This window comes from Leucoraja erinacea, chromosome 40 (assembly GCF_028641065.1).
Source record: "Leucoraja erinacea ecotype New England chromosome 40, Leri_hhj_1, whole genome shotgun sequence".
In the NCBI taxonomy this organism is placed as follows: Eukaryota; Metazoa; Chordata; class Chondrichthyes; order Rajiformes; family Rajidae; genus Leucoraja; species Leucoraja erinaceus.
In genome coordinates this window covers 1,922,023-1,940,933 of record NC_073416.1, presented here as the reverse complement: position 1 = coordinate 1,940,933, position 18,911 = coordinate 1,922,023, and the positions used below count along the sequence as shown (strand labels likewise).

Genomic DNA, 18,911 nt, shown 5'->3' with positions numbered 1-18,911 from the left:
ACTAAATTCCTTCCATTTGGCCTATAAATTAATGTAAATTAGATATAAAAATCATGTTATATTGTGAATTATTTGTGAATAATCTTTGGACACTTAGGCTATTTAAAAATGTTAATCTTTCCTTAAGAAATGGGCTTTTGACTATCCAAGATCACAGCTTTTTTGTAATGTCCATTGAAAATCAATAGGGAACAAGATGCTAATTTCCGAGTATGAAAATGGCCATAACTTTTTTAATACTTGAGATATGAAAGTGAATTTGGTGTCAAATTAAACTTATTGTTATGCTTTATCTGATGGGATAAATTGCAGACTTGATTTTTAAAATCTCAAAATTTTGTAACATTGCTACATACAGTAGCACAAAAATAGACACGAAGTGCTGGAGTAACTCCACGGGTCAGGCAACATCTCAGGAGAACATGGAAAGGTGACGTTTCGGGTCGGAACCCTTCTTCAGATCAAGTGTGTTGGAATGAAAGCTGGAAGAGTAAAGGGACTGGATAACGCCTGGAAAATGATAGGAGGAGGGGAAGCTTGAAAGGCAGATGACTGGACGAAAGACAAAAAGTGTAAGACAAGGATGGAAGAGGTGAGAATTGCGAATCCAGAGGAAGGAATATAGGTGGAAGGGGAGATGGGGGGTGGGAGAAAGGGGAGAAAGGCAATCCAAACTATTTTCCTACAAAACAACTAAGTATTGTCCATTCTCCAAACACCCCAAAACTCAGAAGAGCCACCTTAAGGAATGAATGGAACCAGTTTGGTCAACCGTTCCAAAATGAACATGTTGCAATATTAACAGATGATCGCCGATTTACAAGCACCCAAGTGTGCCTGTATCCAAGCATGCACACAACCCACGGGGACAAATTAATATTGTGTATCATTCATTAATGGAAAGACTGAACTACATTGTGTAGAATAGTTACTGTTCCCAATACCACGCCAGGCTCTCAGATTTTAAACATGCATTTCTTGGCTGTGGCCCTTTTCAAAAATAGATCCTCGACTATTTTAACTAAAAAGCTCCATTGCTTTGATTAATTTCTGCTTCTCAATAGGCAAATAAAATGTTCAAACTAGATCTTTTGGGATAACTTGTATTGCAAGAGCAGCCATTTGGCTAGTTTTCAAACTTTAGCACGGATCAATTGAACACTCATGGAGCGCACCATTCATGTACAAAATATGTAATTAGCATTTAGGCAGTGAACAAGGGGAGAGGGAAAACAAAACACTACTTACTACACATAGTTTAGAGCTCCACGAAATTCCAATTGAACAGTGTAGTTCACCTGCAAAGTTAAATTAATTGATTAAGTTAATAGATACAAGAAAAAGGTGAAACAAGAAAGTTGAATATCACTTTCACTTCTGGTCAATCTATTTTCTTCACAAGTGGTCTTATCTATTAGCTACTTAAAAAAGGTGTGAACATAGCCTCGCAATTTAGTCCTAAAGTGAGGTGCTGTTCCTCCAATTTGCATGTAGCCTCATCCTGGCAATGGAAGAGATCCAGGACAGAAAGGGCAGTGTGGGGTAGGGAAGGTGCTAAAGTGTCACTGTCTCGTTTTTATTTGTTCACAAAATGTGGACATCGCACATTTACTATTCATACGACTGAACCAGTTGAAGAGTTAACTACATTGTGAATCTGAAGTTAAATATAGGCAAGGTAAGAATCAGCAGTCGAAAACTTTAGTCATTAGCCTCGTTATTGCATTCCAATGTTATTACATTTGAACACGAAGTAGCTGCTATAACAAATAACCAGTGGTTGTTACCTCTGGTATCAAGGTGGTAAAATAGTATATGCTTGTTTTTACTTAACAATGCATTATCAGAAGCTTCTTTTGTACAAAGACTCGAGGCCCGATTAATCTACATTGTTCATGAGTACTGAGCAAGTTAAAGGACGGCCCAAATGTTGAATCAAATCAGTGGAAAATTAGGTGCCCATTTAGCCTTAAGTGGGCATGATGCCAAATTTACCACTATGTTCCACTGGCCATTGAGAGCCATAAAACATCGGCAAGAAATGAATTTGCACACCACATCTACCAACGTTTTGTCTCGTTTCAAAGTCAGAAATTAATGTGGTGCTTCCCATTAAGGGTGGTGCAGTTAGTAGTGCTGGTACCTCAGCTCCAGCTACCTAGTTCAATCCTGACCTTGGGTCCCGTCAGTGGCTTTCCTTGCGGTGCTCAGTTTTTCTCCCACATCCCAAAAGCTGGGCAGGCACGCAAACTATTTGGCCACTACAAATTGCCCCAAGTGTGTGGATGAGTGATAGAAACTGGGGAGAGTCAATGGGCATGTTCAGAGAGGTGGGGTTTAGGTTGTATAGTGCAAATGGCTATGTGAAGCCTCACACATAGCTCTGTGGGAGTTGGTTTCCATAGTGCACCTATTTCGCACCCAGAATACAGCAAGTTACGCTATAGTCCGAGGAAGCATAATACCTACAATAGAACAGGCAAAGAAAAGCCAACACAAAGTTACCTGTTTCTCACTTAGAGGTGGTATAACCGAAACATTATTCATCTGCTTTGTTCCAATCACAGTTTTCATGTACTGGACTTGGCTAGTAAGTGTATCGACAGAAACCGTATAAAAATTGGAGTTACTAATGTTGAGCGTACTCTGAAATTAAAAAAGAAAGTCTATTTCAGGCATAACACGACTGATGGCATTACATTTTTCTGATGAAGCAATGCAGACCTAGATCGAGTAACAACCTCGCACGACATCACATCAAACTACAAGGGCAACCCAGAGCTTGCAGTAACCTGCCATTTAAAATCGGTCCCATTCCCGCCAAGGTCTTCATCCTTCTATGCTGTTCTAAAGATGCACAACACCAGCTTGAGGAACAGCCTATTCAAGGAGCAGTATTGAATCACCGCTTCACCTCCCTCTTTACTTTAGTTTCAATTTGTTTATTTTTAACTCATTGTTCCCAATGCCAACTTTTGCAGTAGTTGTTCTGTTGCCAGCACTTCATCCCATGCATTCCACCAGTTCTCTTCACCTCTATGCTCTCTTCTTTCAGTTCTGTAGGGCCCATGATCTGCAATATCAACTACTTGCCCCACAGATGAGACTTCCAAGCTCTTCCAGCATTACCCAGTTATTTTGTTTTGATCTTTGGAAAAGTAGCTATGCACAATTGTGAGCACAGTAAACCCCCCCTTCCAAATAGTTTTCAATAAACACTCATGAAAAGACAGGACTGAAGCAGGTCACATCCAATGTGCAATTTTAAAAACAGTCCAGACACTCATTTGTCTTATGATAATAACATTTCATAAAATAATCCATGATCACTGCTAGAGAGTTAGAAGCGGGCTATAAAGCCCTGAAAACAAATACAGATTCAAATATTACTGGTATTTGATGGGTGGGGGGGAAATTCACAACACATTTAAAGACAAAATGGATCCAATAAAAAGCTTTTACTCACTGTACACCAACATACAGATGAGAGAGATTGGAGCAAGCCAAAAAGTCTGAACTAACATCAGGCAATAGTGAAATATATACAAACTATCTTTCTCTTATGACACTAACTTTTAGGGTGTCTTTAAAAAATAATAAAAGACTTCTGGTTATGATTGAGTCACAAAGATGAACACTTGGTTGAAGTAGGTTACCTGAAAAAAGTATTTAAAAACAGCTGCTTTAGGATACTGGGAAAGTTTTATTGTTTAACATCTTATGTCCTGCACATTACCCTGCTATTCCCATTTGCAGAGTTGGCTGTCCTTACTCGAAGTTATTGGGACATTTTGGCCAACACACAAGTAAAATCCCAGACAATGATGAAGCAGTCCTAAATAGAAGTTGGAATTTTAGACCCATTCACATTATCAAGTGCCCAACCTTAACCATATCACCTCTTTATAGAGCAGCTGGACCTTGGTGCAAATGAACCATATAACAAGGTCTGGGATTCCGTTTGATATGAAAGCATTAAAAGTACAAACATTTTTTTAATGAATAGCGATGAGACAAAAGCAATATCATTTAAAACACAAGGATATAGCTTTAATGGAATAAATGAGAATTATTTTCAAACATTACCGTCATATCAATGACAACTCTGGAGTTATTTCTGTCAAACGTTACTATAACCACTCGGATTCCATCATCACTCACAACCACTGACCGAGGGAACAAGAAGAAGACAACCAATCCAGATATGAAGAGGCACAGGAAAATGGATATGAAGACGTACAATTTCCTGAAATGTAAAAAGTGATAAATTTAAAGGTTCCCTTCAGAAAGCATTCCTTTTCAAAATAGTTAGAGTCCCAGAAATATAATTATGTTAACTACGAGCTCTTTAGTATTAGCGAAATGAAAACTATATATTTTCTTAGTTATTTATTCTGGCCTAGACCCATTTGCCTGCTCCTTCTAGTCAGGCATTCTTCAATGAAAAGCACCCCCCCCCTCTCTCTCTCTCCCCCCCCCCCCCCCCCCCACTCCCCGAAAAAAAAAAAATCAACTACATTAAGGCTTTCAAATTGACCAATTTACCTAAATTCACCTCTTAAAAGAGAAAGTAGTCATTTTAAATTGGCGTCCAACCTCAAATACTGCAACCTTTAAACTGAATTTATAGCAGCTAATTGTAATTTCTAGTTTGCTGCCAAGTCAAAGTCCATTGGAATTGTGAATGCAGGACTCGATATAAAATGTTAATCCCAGTTATTGCCGAGTTCTGCAACTACAAGGACAGTGAAGGCCAATTATTATAGCTCAGCCACTACTGGACTAGGCCTAAATTGGGCTCATTGGACATCAATTCTTCAAATCTGTCGAGACCTCCCTAATGACATTTAGCATTGGAAAACTGACCAGTTTAAGCTTTAACAAGTCTAAGCACACAATATGTAACAGCAAGTTGCAGATTATAGTCCATGCAAGACTTACGTTCTTTGTGGCTGTAACCTCTGGTCACTGTATGGGATCAAAGCCACCAATTCATTTATCTGCCCTGAAAAACAAAAATTAGAGTGCTCAGCAAATCAAATTTACAGCATTAGAGAACAAAGCAATAAAGAAATTACCAAATAAACTACTTAATATCCACCCGCAGATTTTTTCCATGGTTATATAACCATGAATAACTTGAGTATTTTGGGTTATAATACTCAACTTTAGAATACTAAAGGAGGTGCAGAAGATTAATAAAAGCCGAGCAACTATGTTACAAAACCACCAGGAACATAAAAATGTGAGAGGGCCAGAAAACCAAACCGAGGGGTGAAAAAAAAGCCCATATTACAGATAAAAGTTAATTTTGGAAATAATCAGGTCAGGCAGCACCTGTGGAGAGAAGTAAAAGTTAATATTCCAGGTTGATGGTCTTTCAGAGCTAGAGGAAAGAAGTTAAAAATGAAAACAAGTAGGAACGTCTGGGTTGGGTGGAAGCTAAAGAAACCAAAATTTCACAAGTGGTGATGGTGCCAGCTGAGACAAGGAAGACTTAAAAATCACACACAATCTACCCAGAGATGTAGTAAATGAGATGGTGTTACAAGGGTTTAAGAGGGAACTGCAGATGCTGGAGAATCGAAGGTTACACAAAAAAGCTGGAGAAACTCAGCGGGTGCAGCAGCATCTATGGAGCGAAGGAAATAGGCAACGTTTCGGGCCGAAACCCTTCTTCAGACGTCTGAAGAAGGGTTTCGGCCCGAAATGTTGCCTATTTCCTTCGCTCCATAGATGCTGCTGCACCCGCTGAGTTTCTCCAGCTTTCCTGGTGTTACAAGGGAACAGGTTCAAGGATCTGACTAATCGAACAGAAAAAGACTCCCTCGTCTGTTTAGTTACAAATCAGTTTTATTGGCAAGAGAGGACAAAAACAATACTTGTCTGGGTATGCGCAGGGTCAGTTTTACAGCAGCACACCTCTCTCTTCCGCTCTGCCTCCGTCCACGGTGCTGATCGTGAATCAGCCAGTCGGTGAACCCCTCTCATACATAAACTAACTTCTGCCTATATACAGATAAGAAATCAGATGTTGAAATCACTGCTGGTAAGTCCTGGTCAATAGCACTGCTCCCAAATTCAATCTGTAACCAATGGCAGGGGACTGCATCCGAGCGAGGCCATACCCCCCCCTCCCCCCCACCCCGGGAACAAAGCGCTATCAGCCGCAGACCGGCACGTAAAGCAATACACAGCGCTACACACTTGGCATGTAAATCACTACTTGAAGTGATAATTGCATATGGGAAGAGGTAAAGAACGGTGTTGTAACTCATACAGTTGTATGGGATGGTGTTGACATTTTCCGTGCATCCTAGGAGATAGGCAGTTGGAGGAAGAATCAGTAATGTGAAAACGAGACCAAGCTGGTAGCTGGATGCAAAGTTAATTAAACTATTTTTGTATGATATGAGGAAGCAGCAATAATCCCCCCCCTGCTGATGTCCCAATAATCCACTTGCAATTCCAATTTAGTCCACTGCATTTGGTGCTCGTGATGCAATCTCCTTTAACTGGAGAAAGGAAATGCAGTGTCAGTGGCTGTTTCGCATAAGACACATTTTCAATATGCAATCCCATCACCGACCTTCCTGTTGCCAATTACTAATACCAATTCTCCCTCTCTTGATCAATTCTCACTTGCATGTGTTCCAACAGAGCCCAACACAAGTATGGACAAACAGCAGCTTATCATCAGAATAGGAAAATAAATAATAAGCATCAACAGCTGCATTTAACAACTTCAAATAAACAGCCTTTCCCCATTGTATCAGACTTGGACAGTTGTTGAATGATCAACCTGTAGCATTTAACTCATGATTTCTTTCTGCAGATTATTGCTGGAAATGCTCTAGTCAGCAAACTCTTTCAGATCACTGACATTTGCAGCGTTTTGCAGTTCCACAATTTTCCCATTTCTTCTGTTCATCGTCCCCATCCAGAGAATCAGCTGTGAACAACAATGCTCTGCCACAGGTCAGTCAGCCTGCACTCTCCACCTTACTAAAGGGGTTGCTTTACTTTTCTCTACAATGCAAGCAATTTCCAACATTTCCTAGTTCTGATGAAAGGTCAAAGATTATCAACCCAAAACCGGCAGGTAGTGGTGGACTGGGTCTAAAAATATTGGTTGCCAGGAGACAAAGGCGGCCCAGAATTTAAAAATTCATGTCCTTACTTTGGGCCTGCACTCCACAAGCTAAAACATCAGCTTTATAATCAAATTATTCTGCTTCGCATTTAGCAGTATTATTTTTCTCTCTTCTTCCACCCTTCTCCCACCCCCCCCTCCCCCTTCTCTCCCTTCTTCCCCCCCCCCCCCTCATGTTGCTGCAGAGTGTGAGATTTCACAGTACTGTTTTGTCAGAAGAAAAATAGCAGCATCTTGGCGAGCATATCAAAATCTACTTAATATGGTTGATGGGAAAAACTTCTGTAAAAATTCTTGAAAGTATAAACATCTGGTCACTGGACTCTGAATATGGCTCAACTTAAAACAGTCCTCATCTTCCATTACTTAGTTTTATTTAATGTTGAACTATCAAAAGGCTGTAACTTTGTTTCAGCAGTTTCTGGATGCAAAGCACACGCTGAAAAAAAGCACAAGAGCCAAGTTCACATCATCATAACATCACATATAAACTTAGAAGTGCAGCAGGTCCTGTTGTTATGGAAAGTTGGCAAACGAATGACTGCATTGGATCGGCATTCATGCACAACTTTTGAAGTCACCAAATTTTTATGGATGCCAAAACAAGTAAAACAGCAAACAAATTTGTGCTACTCTTCACATCCATTTCAAAATCTAAATTAACTGAGATTAGAAAAAAAAAAATACAAAGGAGCCAAGTTGATATAAACACAAGAACTGAGCAGGGAACAGCTTGCCCCTTTTTTGTCTGCTCCATGGTCACAGCTGATTTTTATCCTAGCACCACTTTTGATTAACCAAGATTGATTTTAAATTAAAATTCACTAACTGAAATCTCAGTCTTGAACATACTAGGTGACATAGTATCCACAAAGATCTGGAGTAGAAAATTCCAAAGATTCACTGCCCTCTAGGCGAAGAAATTCCTAATTTTTGCCTCGAGTGCACAAGTCTTTAAGATGGGATCCGACCCCATCCCAGAGGTTGTGGTTGATCCAGCCAAGCGAAATGTCACCCCTACATTTACCTCACCAGGAATTCCGTAGGTTTCAACAAACCTAGTTTTGCATTCTTCTAAAATGTATACAAGCAGTCAGGATCCAATAATCCATCTGGTAAACCTCACTGCATTCCCTAAATAAAAACCTTGTACACGATATTCTAGATGCTGTCTCACCAGGGCCACACATAATTGAAGCAAAATGTTTTAACCAATGCTCCAATCGTCATGTATCTTTAGCAAATGGTATGTTTGCTTTTATTACAAGGAACTGTAGATGTTGGGTTACAAAAAAGACACAAAATGGTAGAGTGACTCAGCGGGTCAGGTAGCATCTTTGGAGAACATGGATAGGGTGATGTGTCAGGTCATGACCTTTCTTCAGATCAATTTTGCTGCCCCGACTACCTGTTGGAGCTGCATGGTAAAGGGCCTGTCCCACTTTCACGACCTAATGCACAACCTTTTTTACTCGTGGACACTTTTCATCATGCTAGAAAAAAGCCCCGACCTACTTGATGCCGCGAGTACCTACGACTAGCATCAGGGCCTCCTACGACCTACTTTCGACCTCCTATGACCTTGTGACGACCACGCTGTGAGTACGAGTCAAGGTCAAACTCGGCAGATGTCATGAAAGTGGGACAGGCCCTTTACTGTTAATGAATCATATTAAGGACATCCAGGTCCCTCTAAACGCTAACATCTTTCAAATGCTATGCAATGGAGGATGGCAAGCTTTTGACATACATCTTGAAAGCTTAAATGCAAAATTGATTTGTTTTTGGGAAGCCTTCCCTCACATAAAATATTAACTTTAACTCAAAACTTAAAAGAGTCCTGCAGGAAAATTCAAGAGATTTGATAGAATGTTATGAGAAAGCTGGTTATTTTCATTTCTGGCCATTCACTGGAACCACTGCAACGCATTCTTCATCAGTTGTTTGTTGTTGAAATACAAAATTCTATTGCACTATTATCCTCTCACTACACAAGCAACTCAAGAATTGGATTAAGGGCCACAAAAGTTTAAATCTCACCATAGCAAAAAGGGAAGGAACAATTTGGAATACAGAGATGAGCAGCGAGTCTAAAAAGTTACCAGACAATTGTGAAAGCCTCACATTACCCATGTTAGGGAAGGAAACCTGCAGCCCTTGCACAAATGGGTAGCAATTCTTTCTTCCCTTCCCCCCACCACCACCAAAATCTCGCAAATTTCCAAAAAAGAGAGATTAGATTAAGTTTGCTAATCTAATTCCTCCCATTCATCCGTAGGTGGCTGCCACTTCTCGGATCCAAATTCCCTTCACCACCCAGTTTATTGGGCGTCAACCAGTACACACACACACGATCCTTAGAAGGTGACTCACCCTAATCATTCATATGACCCCAGTCAACAGGATATGGTGCAACAGTCCTTTATTGTCACGTGTGCCATTTAAAGTACAGTGCAATTCGATTTACCATACAGTCATACCAGAAAAAAGCAACAAGACACACACTACATAAAAGTTAACAAACATCCACCACGGCGGATTCCCCACGTTTCTCACTGTGATGGAAGGCAATAAAGTCTAATCTTCTTCCCTCTTTATTCTCCCACGGTCTGGGCAGTCGAACCATCTGCAGTCGGATACGGAGTCGGATATGCCCAATCCTTTCAAAATTCCACCCAGGTTCTTGCTCCCCACCAATGTACCTTTATTTCTTCTTCCAAACCCCCTATTGCCACAAGCGCCTTCTCAGGATTGGAAGATCTCTCCATTTTCCGGGTTCTTTACTCTTTAAAACTAGTATATGTCCCAGTATTATCCAGATCTCAGTGACGGACATCACGGCATATCCCAAAATGAAAATGCACTTTGTTCTCCTTTGGCCATAATGTATAAAATTACTATTGAACAAGAGATCCTTTCAGTCTATGCCATCTCACCGGCCCCCACTTAGAAAAATGAAACAGACATTACTCTAAACTTCCTGTATCCTTTGAACCAAATATTTACTGTTGACTTTGTGCACATCACCTTATCTTTAAAACTATTATTTCTCCCTCCCTTTAGAGATTTTAAAGTTCTAGAGGCCTATAGGTCATTCTTTCAGCTTGTACCTGGCCCAGCTTTTCCCCTTTGCGGTATTGTATCCGTGTCATATGAAGTGCTACGCACCGCTACAGTCATTTGGTAACTGCAGGGGATTGTTCTTTTATTATTGAAATACGTTAGAAAGAAAACGGTTGGGGGGCATCCAAGGCTAATGAGATTGAAGGCGCTGGGAAACAGCTACCCTTGCGAATCCAGAACGTGACAAAAAGACACAAAATGTTGGAGTAACTCAGCATCATATGAGTGGCATCTCTGGAGAGAAGGAATGGGTGACGTTGTGGGTCAAGACCCTTTTTCAGACGCAAGATAAGAATCTTGTGGGGTGGAGTAATAATATGTGAAAAACACCAAACTAATCACAGTAGTCACAGATTAATATCAAATATGCTAGCCAAGAAACAGGACTTTATTTCTTTTACAATTCTATCCCGCAAGAACTTATTTGAATCTTGCTAAGTGATGACTCAAGTCTTTAAAATAAACTATCATGACAGAGTTCCAGTTGCATGGATAATACAGGTCCACCACCAATTTTCTGGCAACTGCTGCTTTGGTGCAAAGTTAAATTGAGAAGTTTTGTAATGGGACTGCTACCTGGAAACAGTTCACATTTGGTGCAGTAGCGGGAGAGGAAAGCAACATTCCCCACACGTTCCTGTTGGCTTCTGAGCATACTCACCCAAGACTTCATCTTGCAAATGTTTATTGTTGTGGCAATAGTAAAGTACCTAACCTAATAGCCTGTACATGGTTTAGTTTACTTTGAGAGGCTTAAAACAGAATATTCTATCGAGGGATCTAATTGCACCAAAAGCCATGGTGGAATGTGAAGACTGTTCTTGCCAATATTGGGTTGGTTAGAATTCTGTTGCTGTCCTTTATTCGCCATTTGCTGGTGCTTTGTTTGGTCTGTCAGGGGGTCATACAATCAGCATCACACTGCTTTTCAAATCATTGGAACATGGAAAAGGAGTAATGGCGATTTCATATTGACATGGGAGACAACCATTCAGCCCATCAAGTCTATGCCAGCTCTCAGCATTCCTAATTCCATTCACCCACATTTTACTTGAAAATATCCTCAAGTTCCTCAACTGCCAGCATCCATCTACATTTTTACAGGGGAAATTTAGAGTAGGCAATTAATCTACTAATCACACTTTTTTTGCGAGTAGGAGAACATCCAAACAGACTGGGTCACAAGGGTAGCACCCAAGGATCAAACCTGGGACTAAAGGTGCAAGGCAGCAACACTAACTGCTGCACCACTGTGCCTCCACAATGATGAGGGATGTGGAAGTGGGAACCTGTTGTAACCAACCCCACACAATACTCCATATGCTGCCCAGTGACAAAGTCTTCCTCTGGATCGGTGGAGCACTACATAGTGGGTAGCCTACATCTACTAATCCAGACACCATTTCATTACTTCAGAAGGAGGACGAATCTTGTCCATCCTTGTACATCAGCAACTTTTAGATTTCAGTTATTTTAACTTTCCTAATCTGAAAAGTAGCCATTTAGCTGAAGTGTCAATCTATCTCACAATTACATAAAACAATGGTCGGCAGATCAAGCCACATGTGGTTGCTTATAGAACTGGGTTGGTTTTAGTATAAGCAAGGGTTGGGGGTGAAATCAAGGGTTTGATTTCTAGATGTCAGCAATGGGGCTACCTCACTTGTATCTTACAAAGAAATGGCCCTATTCAGCTTACAACCACAACCATATCACTGTGCAGAGCGCCACAGACCTTCACAAGAGATTTTTATTGGTGTACAGTGAAGCAAGCAAAAGTCTATTTTCAGCATGTCAATTAGATTTTATGTTGTCAAGTGGTTGTGGTTTAATCACACCAACGCCCATATCCTTGTGATTATGAAACACAGACTTTAAAAAGGGTAGACCTCATTGGAGCAAACTACCCGTTAACTGCTTGGAGATGCAGAGAGATTACAGTGTGGACAAAAAAAAGACCCAAGAAGCTCCCTGGAAATAATATGAAAACCTACAGAAATACTTGGACTCTAGATGCTGCCTCACCCGCTGAGTTTCTCCAGCATTTGTCTACTTGTGATTGCAGACTAGCAAATTAGAACAAACTCTCCCCTGACTGATGTATACTTCAATCACTATGTATGAACATATTCTGCAGTCTGCAAATGAACATTGAATAACCTACAGCCAGTTTTTCCATACATTCCACCCTCCCCCACCTGGACTCACACCCATTTCACCCCTTCCATCTATATTCCCTCTTCTGCCTTCACAATTCTCACCTCTATCCTAATCTTACCTTTTTTTCTTTTTCCATTGTAGGCCTTTGTCCAACCACCTGCCCATCAACCCCTCCCACCTCACTTGTATCCACCTTTCAGTAGCCAGGCTTTGTCCTGCCCCTCCTCTTCCAGCTTTCTTTCCCCCCCCCCCCCCCCCAATCAATCTGAACAAGGAAACCAACCTAAAACGTCACCCATCTATCTTTCCCAGAGGTACCATCCGATCCGCTGAGTTACTCCAGCACTGTCTTTTTTTTAAAAAATTGAAAAGCAGCATCTGCAGTTCCTTGCGTATGAAAGAACTGCAGATGCTGGTTTAAATGCGCCAGGTATTCTTCTGAAGAAGGGTCTCGACCTGAAATGCCACCCATTCCTTCTCTCGAGAGATGCTGCTTAACCCATTTAAACCAGCATCTGCAGTTCTTTGCTACACAAGGAACTGCAGATGCTGCTTTTCAAACAAAAAAGTGCTGGAGTAACTCAGTGGGTCTGAAGAAGGGTCTCGACCCAAATCGTCACCCATTCCTTCTCTCCAGGGATGCTGCCTGACCTGTTGAGTTACTCCAGTATTGTGTGCCTGCAGTTCCTTGCATCTACATTGCCTGCTCATTACTGCTAGCTTTGTTAAATCCAAAAGACTTAAACAATCCAGAGGCAAAGTAATGAAGTCACTGCCAAAATGCAGCCACCGGCTCTTTAATCCCCACTAACATATGCTGCTAATACTTGCAACCGCGAAGTGATACCGACAGTGTTACATTCTCTCCTTTCCTCGCCCAAAAGGGAAGTAGTGGAACTTGAGTAAAATTTGCAGCACTACAGTGAAAGATATGGTGAAATGAGACTGATAAGATTGCTCCACCAGCAGCTGGCTGATATTTGATGGATCAAAAGGCCTCCCTCCTCCTGCACATGTATAGCAATTACATGATCAATAGCCTGGAACTGTCTTAAATACTTTCAACCAGCAGCAACGTGATGAATGCAAACTAGCAGTTGACAGATTTAGTTAATTACAAGATCTGCTGTGTATTTACGTCGAACGGCTACATTTTAGATAAGAGTCGATTGCTACAAGTTCACAATCCTCATGGAAGAGAGCAGAGCCGATTAGTACAGCTTATCAACTCAGCCCTCAGTGCCAGAGGCTCTCAAAGTGGGCATATGCCAGATGAACAGTCTCATGAGCTGGATGTATCCTGCACTCTAAGCCCAATGAGATAATCTAATTTTGTTCCAATCAAGCCCTGAATGAGGAGACCCAGCACAATCTAACCCATTTTATTTTGTATTCATTAATTCACTAAGTCAATCCTGTCAATAGAGAGAATGCAAAACCAACTGACCTCATGGAAGGCAAAAATCTCTCCATGTCATGATGCCTGTAGAGTGCAGCTGTAATTACATTGGATCAACTACTAATACTGTAGCTACACAAGCAGGTCAGAAGCTGCATATGCTATTTGCAACACAGCAGCATTTTACACCCTCCCCAACCAGCTTCTTCTTGCGTATGGTGTGCAGGGGAAAAAAAATAATTTGTGTGGTGTTGAAGAGTGTCTGTTATTATAGAACTAAAGTTCTAGGACAACTTGTTCTATTTGATTGTGCACGCCAGGTTGATTGCACTTGTCAAATCTCCCACCCCTTCCAGCAAACTAGTTTTAGTACAGGCTCACAACATTTCTTCACCAGAAGCATAACAAAAAACAAAATTCTGGTTATCTCCCTAACATTTTCTCTACGCTCGATACTAGTGGAGAATTCACAAGGCAGATCAAGAGTTTTATCTGCCCAAAAACCAGCTACTTGTTACAGTATTTTACAGTGTGTCATTTCCATCCTATTAGCATTTAGAGTACACCACGGGCAGCAGCAAAACCACATTTAAAGTTAGAGAAGTCATCCATTGCAGCCATGTAGTTCTAGCTGCAAATGGCTGGGGAAGGTCAATAAAGTTGAATACCAATTGTTGGCCCACTTCAGCAGGTGCATGTGTAACCAGAATCAAGGTGTTCCAGCTGCAGGATTTACCTTTATAAACATTCTGGAGGCAGTGGTGCTAGTTACTTAAAAGAGCAGAACAGAAATTGCAATGTGTGGAAAGGAACTGCAGATGCTGGTTTACAATATAGACACAAAATGCTACAAACTCAGGTCAGGTGGCATCTCTGGAGAAAAGGAGTAGGTGACATTTCGGGTCAGGACCCTTCTTTTGCACTGTTCCCTTTAGCATTAATGAACTTCGTAGCCCAGAAATGTGTGAATGTACAAATTGGTGAGCTACATTTGGTCAAGTGCCTGCCACTTAAATTTAGATCCCAAACACCAGGGCATTATAAAAAGTGGCCTTTCACCCTGGCAAGGCATTTCCTATGCCAAAGAATTAGTGCAGAATATTTAATGGGAAAACTCATAGGCAAGTGCATGGTAAAGGTAGGGATAAGTAACATTATACAAATTTGACTGGGCCAACTGCAGAATGTTCTATAACAGGCACACTTCAACACCACACTCATTTTTTTTCTCCCCTGCAACACAAGTTGGTCAGAGAACAGCATCATGGTTGATCCATGCATTAATTGAACAGTTCTATTTCTGGAGAGGTATGAAAGTGCCCAACAATCATAAGCATTCAGCACTATGGCATGGTTAAGTGTCCAAATCCATAGCAATGGGCTCCTCAACTTTTACTTCTGTCCGCTCCACCTCCATACTCAACATCATTCATGTTAAATTTGTCACTGTTAATACAAATTCCATTCAGAGAGTTAATAAATATAACTTTTTTTCCCCTTTTACTGGTGGGTATGGGGAGCAAAGGGTGGTGGCCATGAGGATAGGTGTTGATCAGGGAATTATAAATTGTGGCCGAGGACTCAAACAATCGCAGGCTGGACTACAAATGCATTTACTCATCTTGTAGGCATCCTAAATCTGGTGCTGCAGTGGCAGGATTTTCCCTGGGACTCTGCTGGGCTTTCCATAAAACAATGTGGTCCATATTTACACAGGGAACAGCATCAACCCATGCACTCTGATGCAGAAATCACATCAGGTGGATCAATGGAAGGCAGGTAGTGCTGCTGCTGCCCCACAGTTCCAGCCACCCAGGTTCAATCCTGGTGTTTGTCCACTCTCAGACGAGTTGTAGAATCCAGAAAAAGGAGATTCGTTGATGGGCGTGAGAAATAGTGAATTGGTTACATGAAAAATTAGTGATGGAAATACCGAGATCCAGAATAGACTCAATGGACCACTTAGCCTCTCAAGTCAGAACATTTCTCAACAAAAGTGACAAAAATCTCAATGTGATTGAACTTCTATGGGTATTTTCATAGAAATGTAGTAATATCTAGCTCAACTTCTTCACCAATTCTTTTAACTACAAAACAAAATTTCCAACCATCTATTGCCCACAACTCACTTTTGGGAGAGCAGTGTTTCAACCTCTCACACTCTATTCCCTATTACTGGTAAGCTGCTTGTCCCAGTGTCACTGAGAGCCTCAATTCCAGACTCCTGGACAGAACCATCATTTTCAGAATCCAGATTCAATAGACCATAACCTTTCTCTCAATGTCAGGTTTTTTTGTTTAGTTTATTGTCACGTGTACTGAGGTGCAGTGAAAGATTTTGTTGCATGATAACCAGGCAGCATACAACAAAAGAGCTGGTGATCTTTACCCAAAAGTAAATGTCACTAGCAACTTGTCCTGGACCACCCATATCGACACAATAGCCAAGATAGCACACTAACACCTCTACCTCCTTTTCTCCAGAGATGCTGTCTGACCTGCTGAGTTACTCCAGCTTTTTGTGTCTACCTCTACTTCCTTAGCAGGCTTAGGAAGTTTGGCATGTCCCCAACAACCCTCGTCAACTTCTACAGATACAAATTAAAAAGCATTTTATCCGGTTGTATCACAGTATGGTTTGGGAAGAGCTCCATCCAAGATCACAAGAAGTTGCCGAGAGTTGTGGACGCAGCCCAGACCATTATACCTCTAACCTCCTTTCCATTGACTCAATTTACACCTCACATCGCCTCGGCAAGGCCAGCAACATAATCAAGGACCAGTCCCACCCCGGTCACTGCCTCTTTTCCTCTCTCCCATCAGGCAAAAGGAATAGAAGTGTGAAAACGCACACCTCCAGATTCAGGGATAATTTCTCCCCAGCTGTTATCAAGCAACTGAACCGTCCTCTCATCAGCTAGAGTGTGGTCCTATCTCCCATTTACCTCATTGAAGACCTTTGAACTACATTTAATCGGACTTCCTCTTGCACAGAACGTCATTCCCTTTATCCTGTTTCCACACTGTGGATGGCTCGATTGTAATCAAGGATCGTCTTTCCGTTGACTGTTTAGTACACAACAACAACTTTTCACTGTGCATGGTACAAGTATCAATAAACTAAACTAACATATTCAGAAACTCTTCAAGAAAATGGTGCACTCAACCGAAAACATCAATCACCCCTATGCCTCCACAGAGGACCGGTGACCCACTGAGTTCCTCCCACCGTTTTGTATTTCACTCCCACATTATTAGCTCAATTAAATAATTTGACTGTCGGCCATTCTTACAGCTGCCTTACTAATGCCGGAGTAACTCAGCGGGACATGCAACATCTCTGGATAGAAGAAATGGGCGGCCTTTCGGGGTCGAGATCCTTCTTCAGACTCTGGAAACCTTTCTAAAATTTAATGACCCAGTCTATCGAGAAATTCGCTACGCTGGCGACTGTGAAACTTTGGCTGATAACACATGCAGAACATCCCGAGACATTTTACTGCATAAAAAGTGTGGTATAAACACAAAACACCACAGGTGTTTCTCTTCCCCCCTCCCCTCATTCTTTTAGGTTTTGCTTCAGTATTGGGGATGACTGCACTTTTCACCTTGCCATTTTGTACCTTGCCAGCTTCTTAATGGATTGTAAACAAAGAAAGGAAAACAACACACCGAGTTTTGATTTGTCCTTGTAATAAAACTCTTAAAGTCGCCGTAATTGTGCAGGCGATCCATTTCAAAGATTCGCCGAAACAATGACAACAAAGGTCACAGAACATCAAAATCGTGCCAAACTCAAGCAGGATTGCAAGAACAGATTACTGAAGGGCAAAAAAAACGGCATAATATTATCTGCGGCATACAAAAATGCTGGAGAAACTGGAGAAAATCGAAGGTATACAAAAATGCTGGAGAAACTCAGCGGGTGCAGCAGCATCTATGATGCTGCTGCACCCGCTGAGTTTCTCCAGCATTTTTGTATACCTTCGATTTTCCAGCATCTGCAGTTCCTTCTTGAACACATAATATCATCTGCAGCGTTTCTCGCCCTCCCGCGGTTACAATGGATGCTCCAGTACCAGGCATACAGTGGCAAAGTTCACCACAGATACTACTAATTGGGTGGGGAAGAGAAGGGAAGAAAGCCCCGAGAACGGATGCGCCTTGTGTTTACGAAGCCTGAAAAAGATGTCCAAGAGGAGCGAAGGTGCCGAGTGACGAGAAGCCCACATCCTCCCATTTACCTTTGGGGATGCGGCCGGTGCCTTGGCACGTCGGGCAGGTGACGCTATCCTTGCCAGTGAACTCCACATAAGGAAAGCGCGCTATATCCTCCTGTCGGTCGTCGCTGTCTCCCAGTAAATCCTCACCGTCGTCTCCATCGAGAGCCCGCTCTTTCCGCTGGCTGCCTTTACTAGCCCGCACTGACATCTGCAAAGCCCATCACTGCAGGCCGCCGTTACTCACACTCTCACACACACACACGCACACGCGCGCGTTTTCCCAGCGCGGGCACGCGAGCCACGCCCTGCCTCCCCGCGCGCGGGCTCCCGCCGGGGCAAGCGCCGCCCGCGCCCGCCGCGCTTCACAACGAACGCAACCTTCGGTGGCGCGCGCGTCTTCAACTCGTGTCTTGAGGCGTTTCTAAGCCAGCGGTGAGTGGGCCAGAAAAGGCCCATCATTCAGTCATTTACAAACAAAAAACAAACTCATCTCCTTCTACTTAGCCAGTTGCTCATGATAGTGGATGACTCGTTTCCACTTTCTGTCTGACAATAGACAATAGGTGCAGGAGTAGGCCATTCGGCCCTTCGAGCCAGCACCGCCATTCAATAATCTTATATAACCATATAACCATATAACAATTACAGCACGGAAACAGGCCATCTCGACCCTTCTAGTCCGTGTCGAACACATATTCTCCCCTAGTCCCATATACCTGCGCTCAGACCATAACCCTCCATTCCCTTCCCGTCCATATAACTATCCAATTTATTTTTAAATGATAAAAACGAACCTGCCTCCACCACCTTCACTGGAAGCTCATTCCACACAGCTACCACTCTCTGAGTAAAG

General features: G+C 42.0%; 1 protein-coding gene across 2 annotated transcripts in view; it reads right to left on the bottom strand.

The window, feature by feature from the left end:
- Window positions 1-18,332, bottom strand: part of tmem106c (transmembrane protein 106C) — a 34,592-nt gene extending 16,260 nt beyond the window's left edge. For both annotated transcript variants that reach the window (XM_055664620.1, XM_055664619.1), the window contains exons 1-5: window positions 18,080-18,332; window positions 4,942-5,005; window positions 4,087-4,246; window positions 2,506-2,646; window positions 1,249-1,298 (exon numbers count right to left, since the gene is read on the bottom strand). In XM_055664620.1, coding sequence (XP_055520595.1) covers window positions 1,249-1,298; window positions 2,506-2,646; window positions 4,087-4,246; window positions 4,942-5,005; window positions 18,080-18,266 — 602 coding nt within the window. In that variant the 5' untranslated portion in view covers window positions 18,267-18,332. The remainder of the gene's footprint in view (window positions 1-1,248; window positions 1,299-2,505; window positions 2,647-4,086; window positions 4,247-4,941; window positions 5,006-18,079) is intronic.
- Between the last annotated feature and the right edge of the window lie 579 nt (window positions 18,333-18,911).